This window comes from Drosophila montana, unplaced genomic scaffold, assembly GCF_035044405.1.
Source record: "Drosophila montana isolate Dmon_TW-CO22-7 unplaced genomic scaffold, ASM3504440v1 contig_402_1, whole genome shotgun sequence".
Classification (NCBI taxonomy): Eukaryota; Metazoa; Arthropoda; class Insecta; order Diptera; family Drosophilidae; genus Drosophila; species Drosophila montana.
Window position 1 is genome coordinate 940,472 of NW_026998739.1, and position 8,539 is coordinate 949,010.

Genomic DNA, 8,539 nt, shown 5'->3' on the forward strand with positions numbered 1-8,539 from the left:
GTTTCTATGAAGCTTTTAGAATTTGCCAGAAAGGTGCAAAACCCTCGAAGAGTAGACAGAATAAATTGACTTGATTTTTGTTTTTGTATTTCATTTGTTCTTCCATTTATTTTTGAATGTTCTCGAATGTTTTTGTTTTTTTTTCAGGCTACGCTTTGTTAGCCATTTTCTTGTTACTTGACTGAATGCGCTCGCTGGTTACTTTTGAAGTTTTTCAATTTTGCCATTTTTACATGCTCTGCTCTAATTTTAATTATGTATTCTGCGTCACTTTTATTTTATTTTTATTTTTTTGCAAGCGTTATTGCCTATGGTTTGGTCTGATTGTTGTTGTTTTTGCTGCTCTGCTGCCTCTGGCTTACTAAACTATTATTCACGTTTAAAGAGAGCAAGAGGGAGAGAGAGAGCTGAATAGTGGTCTGGTAGTGGAAGTGTTGGGAAACTATGTAAATAACAATCCACCAATACACACATACAACGCTCCACACAAAATTGAGCTCTTTAAATGCAAATTAAATTGTGGAATAAAAACGTTCTTTCAAGACTTAGCCAAGTTAAGGTAAGTAGTATATACGTATACAATTAGAAGAGAGAACAAAAATGGGTGTACATTATTTAAATTTTTAAAATACATTATTTCATTTCCTTAAGTTTGGCGAGTCAGCGCTGTTGATTTGATTGCTATATAAAAAATTTTGATATACAAGTTATATATATATATATATGTATATACGCATTTCTTTATATGGTTTCTCCATTCTATGTATAGATTTCTCAAGGGGGTTGGAAGTGGGCAGTTTTCGTGTTTACGTGCTGTTGCTGTTGTTCTAGGATTTGCTTTCGAGTTTTAATCATAGAGCTTTTTTCTTTTAATATAAATATTCATATATAATATAGGATCATACATAAAATTAAAAAAGAAATTATCTTAAAAATGACAAATGCGTAATGTTAAATTTGTTTTCGTTTACTTTTACAAGACAAGTTGTTTGTATCGTTCATTTTGAGTTTTTATTACATATAATTATTAAATTTGATGCTTTTCTTGTTTACAACTCGTGTTTTTTTTGCTTGTTTGTTTTCTGCTTAAAACGCATCTTAATTGTTTCTTTTTTGTTTTTATATATATATATACTTTTTTCTTTAAAGTTAAGTTTTGTTTTGTTTAAGTAAATTTTAAATGATAATGGATTTTTTTTTTCTTGTGTTTGTTGCTTTTTGTTAGTAAAGTCAGAGAGAATCGGTACATTTTAAGACTACGCTCCCTTTACAGGATTGTTATTAGAGAAGCGCCAGCACACAACACACACACACACACACACACACGCACGGTGTCACTAATGTACTCACATGTGCTTGCTAGTGTGTGTGTGTGTGCGTGTATGTGAGTGAACGCATTTTGTGTGTGTGTGTGTGATTTTTTGTGTTAGTAAATTTATATGTAGTACTGTGCTGCTGCTGAGCGGGCGATGCGATGCGGTTTGCGACTTTAGGCTGCCACCTCGCTAGCTTCGGCACCGTTTTGAACTTCATCCTTTGTGCTGGCCTCGTCCAGCTTCGCCTTCTTCTCCGGCGTGGCAACGACCTCATCGGCTTTGGCGGCGGCCTCGTCGACCTTTCGCTTCACAGCTTCAGCGGCGGGCGCATCTAAAGGATTCAAAGAGAGTCAAAAGTTAGTTAACTGTAAAATTGTATGGTTTGGGAGGGGGGGCATGCTGGTGTTGTTTATCTCACCTTTTGAATCACCGTTGGCTGCCTCTGCATCATCGGCGCCATTCTCAACAGCTGCTGCCTCGCTGCTTGGCTTGGCCTCAGCTGTTTTCTCCTCTGTCTCATCGGCCTTCTTCTTCTCATCGGCGGCTGCTGCTGGTGCTTCGGTCTTCTTCTCGCCATCGACGGCATCGGCAGCGGGTGCAGCTTCGGCGCTCGCATCAGCACCGTTTTCCTTGGCGCCATCGGCGCTGCTGCTGGACTCCTCGCCGGCACCGTTCTCTGTGGTGGTCGGTGTTTCAGCCGCTGCCTCGTCGGCAACAACGGCATCCTTCTTTACAGCATCAACCTCCTCAGCAGCAACTTTCTCAACCACAGGGGTCTCGCTGTGATAAGGAAAACAAAATAATTACTAATTTGAACCAAAAATTGTCTAACCAACATTTCGCAACTTCGTGACACACGGAAAAAATTCAAGCACACAAAAGACCGGCAAAGCGGTGAACGTCGCAGCCGGCGTCGCTTCCGCGTTAGTTACAACCACCCCCAGTAGAAGCATATACATACATATACACACACACTCGCATACATGTTAAAAGCATCTGCCGACGCAAATGATAAATGGGAGCAACAACTCGTGGAAACTGCGACGCAAAAAGAAACGAACAAAAAAAAAAAAATATAAGAAAAGGTGAGCGGCATGCGCTTCCATATAAAAATTGTGCTTTTTCCTTTATACACAGTGGGAAATAGGTGTACATAGCACAAAAAGTAAAGAGTGCAGAGGAAAGGCAAAGCATGCAAAAAAGAAGCGCGACTTGTTTGAAATACAACGTACGAACAAAATAAAACTGGTTTTTTATGTTTCCAACACTACATGCATCCCTCTCGCACACACCTTTTGCTTGCCACAATGCGCGCGCGTCACGTACAGAAGCGAAACAGCATTACAGAGAGCGAGCGTGCTCAGAGAATTGCAATGCAGGGCAAAAATAACGGTCAAAACTATACATGCTCACATAAACACCCACTATGCGACAGTACCCCCGCCGACACCCCTCCCTCTACCCCTATAATCACAACCTAAGACAACAGACAAAAGGTTTTTAACCGTTATCTTTAACTGCGACGCAAGAGAAGTTAAAAGAAAACGCACACAATGCGGCAAACCGGCACTGCGATTATTTTAGGCAATGACAAAATACTTGAAAACATTTGATTTGAGCAGCTCATTAGCACAAAAAAAGAAGAGCGTAAAAAGTCAAGCGGCCAATAATGCCAAGCTTTAAGCTTTAAACGAAAAATGCGCAAAAGACGAAACCTGACAAAAATTAATGGCCAGGGCCAGACGACAGCAAAAGCAAACAGGCGAGACAGACAAAACGACAGCTGAAACTCAAACGGCACGAAATATAAAAAAAAAATAAAAGAGCGGCAACTTAAATGCTACACACAGATGCAGCGCTCACACGCTTATATATACATACATACATACATATTTGCGCACTCCGCTTTGCACACAAAACATGCACACACACGCGTACGCTCAATATATTACTTCTTTGCCTTCACCAGCCGCCACCAACGAACATGTCCAACAACAAGCGTGCTGACGAAGTCGCCGCCGCTGTCGTCGCTGTTTGCCGGCCGGAGTGTGAGCGAGAAAGCGTCATGACGCCGCGCCAAATTCAACGGCGTCGTTTTTTGCGCGCACATTTGGGCCTCTTTGGCGTAAGCGAGACAACTCTATGAGTTGTTCAAGCATTTTACGTAGATAGACACAAAATTCAAAAAGAAATTTTTTCCAAACTGAAGAAAATGATGTACACCACTTGCGAAATTAGCCGCAATTGCCGCTATATGTATTGTTTGAATAAATTCAACGCACACATGCAATATAGACTAAGGCACACACATTACACACAAATCCAAATAAAATTACTCACTTCTTTTTCTCAGCCACATCAGCCATTTTAACTTTTAAAGAATTACTTTCAAAGAGAAGCGCGAAAAAGAGTTTAGTTTTTGATTTTGCAAATAGCACTCGTACGTAAACACGACTTTTAAATACTTAAAACCAAGCACGTTTCAACAAGATTTGCAAATTTTATAAATTTGTGCAAATTGCTCTTGCTTGACCACTTTTTCAGGTATCTCTGCTTTCAAAGTTGAATGCCTGCTGAGTTTTTTGGTTGCCGTTCAAGAATAACGTCCACACAGTCACGCAGAAAAACGCCGAATGAGACAGAGACAGAAGCTGAGGTAACTTTATATACACTAGGTATATTGATATTGTTTCGATGGCCGGCAGAACCACAACGCCGATATCGATATATTCAACGCACGGTTATATTTTCCAAATAATGCTTGCTGGTAATGTGATTTTCAAATTATGTACATCATTTATATACAATCGCTTAATAAATAAACATTATTATTACAAACTATTGTCGTTTTAACTGCTTAAAAAGGTATATTTATTCCAACCTATCGCGGTGCGATTAAATTCTAAAGTAAAATAGTGTTATGTTATACTCAAAATGGCACTGTTATGTTGAACAATGGCATTGCAGCACTAATATACGAAATGGTGAATAGTGTGAATGCAATAGCAATTTCAAGAACGCTGTAGGTTAGAGTGAACAAGAATAGTTTCATCTTTCAGCGGAGCAGCAAAACATATATATCGATAACTTACAATGTTACGATGTATTATGCTGTGGATATTTAATGCATCGTTTAATTTAAATATTTAGATAATCTTTTATAGAATTTTTCTTAACAGCTTGTTCAAAGCACTCTGATCCGATCGGTTTTTTTTGCTTCAGTTTATTTGTTTTTTTTTTTATGAATTAATTTAATTTTATTCATCATAGTTTTTCTTTTGATACTGAAAAGTCAGCAATATAGATGTTTACTTAGTTTAAATTTTGTCTAAACTTTTTGCAATATTATTGACTCAGAATATGGTGTTATATACTTCGAATATATATCAATCAAATTGCGCCCAGTAGTATTTCTTCAATGAATGCATTTTTTTATTTTTACAAATGCTGCTTACACAAACATCTGCTCTTAACTCAAAACCAGACTCGTGCCAGCTGCCTGAGCTGAGCCTCCCCTGACTACCAACGAACTGTATGCATTTAAGGGACAAAATCTTTAAAATTGAAAAAAAAAAACAATTAATTAGGAAACGTTCAACTATGTGATTTTAATCAGTACTTATCTTTTGGTACAGTACATTAAATCATTCGATGAATCGCTAATAATTGTGGAGAAACTATCGCAAATTAACTTTTTTGTATTAATTAATGTAAATAAATAACAAATAAGCTTTGAACTTGGCTACCCTAATCCTGATTAGTTATGTTATTTATTTAGCTTAAAAGTATCGATAGTAGCATTAAATAGTACCGTTCATTCAGTGTGACATAAACACATTTTGCCCGCCAACAGTTGCCCAGATAAATACAAATGTACAGCAATCAATCAAATTAATGCTCGAATTATTGTTGTAGTTTTAGTTTGAATTTGGAAAGACGCGCATAAAAGTGGAAATTACAAATTTCTGGTCCAGTAGCCAACGCAGGCAGGCAGGTAAAAGGCGACCAAACTGTGCGACGCCGAGACAGATGGATTAGGCAGCATCACGTGCCATTGTGCGCGTCCTGGATTAATATTGTTCAGGACAACAGCAGCCCGGGACAGCCGGCTGTTTGTCCATTCTATTACCTGGTTCCGAGTTTATTGTCGTTGCCCGCGCGTTTTACAAGGTTTTTCCAGCTGCAATGTATCACGAAAAATGTGAGTATTTGGCATGTGATGTCACACACATACATACATACATACATACATAGATAAATATTCACATTTTAAGCAATTAACGCATCTTTACTATACGCTAGATACATGTACACAGATACTCATTTGTATGCAGGTCCATAGTAAATTCTCTCCCTAGACCTACAACTCGAAGAGCTAAGAACTTAAGCAGAGCCCACTTTAATGTAGAATTCTCAAGAAAATATAAAAAATATAAATATATTAACATAACTCCTTTGATGCAAGCTTTACTATAATTTTCGTAAAAACCGAAACCCTCATAGATCTTCTTATCTTCTCTCAGAACGATTTTAGAGTATAATCCCCCAGATAATGTAAAAATAAACATGTATTAAGAGAACTTCTTTAATACTAGTTTCCCTAGGATTGGAGTATACATCTATAATCTCGTAGGACTTATCATTTAACTGCGACAGGAACAATGGGTCAATATCGAAAATATTGTATTATCAACCTTTTGTTTTGAAAAAGTCGAAAGGAATCTCAGCAATTTCGATTGATAATATGAGCTTAACATACAAATTAAGCTAACATAGTTTAATCCTCTTGATTTTTTAAATAATAATAATTTTAAAATATCGAAACCATGTCGTCCTGCTAGTACGAATTGTTCTTCCATTAAATCCTTGCAAAAGGCGAGCAATCGCTGCATTCAAACCAGTTTTATGTATAATATACATAGTATATGTTTTACTTTAGCTCCTTTGCTCCTTCGAAGCATTTGGGATAGGCATATCTAATTTTGAGCTGTTCATCCTATTCAGAGTGTCAACTGTAACCTATTCAGCGCAACATATTTCCTCTTTAAGATGCATTACATTTTCAACTCTCGCACACGAAGACGCAGCTGCATCCTGTGGCACGCCCAAGGCCAGGTGCTGTTTTTGTAGCCGACAGCGTCGACGGCGCAGCTGACGTCGCCGCTGCAGTTGCTGTTGATAGCCATTTTAGTAACATTTCTTAATAATTAATTTTATGAGCCTGCGGCAATTTGAGTAATCAGGCTCAAGTGCGAGTGTGAGGCACATTTACACACACACACAGACACACACACATGCATTGCCGCATTAACAGCAGTTGCACATTGCGTTATCAAGCTGCACAGCTGTACCGTTATCAGTTGCATGCGCTCTCGCAGACATGCGCTCACAGAGCTTGAGCCAAAAAGCTCGCTCTGAGCGCGCGGTAGGAAGCGTTGAAGAGAGATTGGTGCTTTTGAAAAGTCCTTGCTGCTGCTGCTGCTGCTGTTGAGCTCTTGAGCTGTTGACTGTCAAAAATTTTCACTTAACAATCAGTCAAGTTTATCGTGCGTCTTAGTTTAGCTCGCAGAAATTGGCTCGCGCGACGCTGCTCACAAAAATAGGTCCGCAGCAGCAGCCACAGCAGCAGTTAAAAAAAAAAAACCAAAACCACATCGAAGCTGTTTGCATAAAAGGTTAATAATTTAAATTACAGCGTGTGCTATAATCCATGCCAATCAAGTGAAAAGTGAAAAATTTGGCTGATAGTGTACAGCAGGCAGCTGTGCGGACGACTTTTCTGTACACGCTTAATGCGTTATCGCAGCCTCCATAAAAAAAAAAATCCAAAAAAAAAAAACTTCAAATCTGCTGCCTAGTTTTATGCGCGAGCTGTTGTTTATTTCAATTAAAATTAGATGCGAAATTGCTTGCGAATGCATAAAGTGTGTACACACACAAACACAAATACACAAACACACACACACGCACACAAACGAAATCACAACGCATTAAAACGAACCTTGAGCAAATCAGCCTTAAACACACATAGATAAACACACACAAGCACACACACATACAGCTATAGAGATACATGTACATGTATATCCGTGAGCATAGCTAGAAGTAAAGGATTTTTGTATGCCAAGAAAAGAAGCAACGAATTCGGCAATAGGGATACGACAGCCAAGTGAAGAGGAAACACCAACTGAGCCAGGTAGCAGAAAAGAGAGAGGGCTCAACAGTGTGGCAAAGTGAGACGCACTGGGCGTGTGAGCGAGAAAGGGAGAAGGGACATGTAACACTGTGGTGTGTGCGTGCGTAAAAGTTGTCATAATTTATGCAAACGGATATTAGGCGCTATGCTGAAAATTTGATAACTCAATTTACATTCGGTCTAAAATGAAAAACCCCAGTTAGTTTGAAGAGCAATAAACCAAACTTCTGTTTGAAACATTCGTGCCTGGCATTGTTGATAACATTCCATTTATTATAAAAAGTTAGTAGAGCTCTAATAATAAAAATTACTGAGCTTTAATATCTCTGCGTTTGTCATAAAAAACTTTCAAGTTTTTTTATATCTTATCTTATGATGAGGTAATACCAGCATTCACACAATGTTTTATAAAAAACTCCCCATAATATTGTTTGAAGGTATTTGTAACGAGAGTGCAATTAATTTGATAGTCAAATGAACCCATATTAGTTTTGTATTAAATTATAGTGTATTGATAATTTCATTCAGGTTTATTTAACATGATAAGATAAAGTAAGAATGCACATAAATTGAATAAAAAAATTCAAACAGTAGTCTTTAAATAAGATTTCCGTTTGCATGATAGTAAATAAAATTAGTATAAATAAAATTTATGTTTCTTATCGGCATAGGTATTTCAATTGATATGATACTGAATGATTTTCATATATTGGAGTAATAAATTGTAGTATTTTAGTATTAGTTAGTATTAGTGTAGGCAAATAAAAAAATAAATTATTAATAATATTGCTCAAGCAATAAAAATGGTTTAAGTGTATTCTTTAAATTATCAGAATGTTTGCGAATTCGCTAATCCGATATTTGTTGATATATAATTTTTAAACTATGGTATTTTAAAACTCAACTCTTATGCAAAAATTGAACTAACAAATACAAATAACAGCTTATATAGCTACAATATTCTTATAACATAACAAAATCTAATAAAGTTAAGCAAATTATTAACTATTAGCCCACTGTATCACGG

General features: G+C 37.3%; 1 protein-coding gene across 1 annotated transcript; it reads right to left on the bottom strand.

Moving 5' to 3' along the window:
• Nucleotides 1–951: 951 nt before the first annotated feature.
• Nucleotides 952–3,948, bottom strand: Df31 (Decondensation factor 31). Its single transcript, XM_064697657.1, has 3 exons — nt 3,657–3,948; nt 1,735–2,096; nt 952–1,647 (listed from the first exon to the last, which is right to left on the bottom strand). Exons 1-3 carry the CDS (start codon nt 3,680–3,682, stop codon nt 1,490–1,492), a joined length of 546 nt encoding a protein of 181 aa, XP_064553727.1. The 5' UTR covers nt 3,683–3,948; the 3' UTR covers nt 952–1,489.
• Between the last annotated feature and the right edge of the window lie 4,591 nt (nt 3,949–8,539).

What these genes read in the sequence shown, in the direction of transcription:
- Df31 (XM_064697657.1), bottom strand. Translation starts at nt 3,682, where the DNA reads ATGGCTGATGTGGCTGAGAAAAAGAA. An exon ending in GATGTGGCTGAGAAAAAGAA is followed by an intron (nt 2,097 to 3,656) that starts GTGAGTAATTTT and finishes TCCTTATCACAG; the next exon opens with CGAGACCCCTGTGGTTGAGA. An exon ending in AGCCAACGGTGATTCAAAAG is followed by an intron (nt 1,648 to 1,734) that starts GTGAGATAAACA and finishes TGAATCCTTTAG; the next exon opens with ATGCGCCCGCCGCTGAAGCT.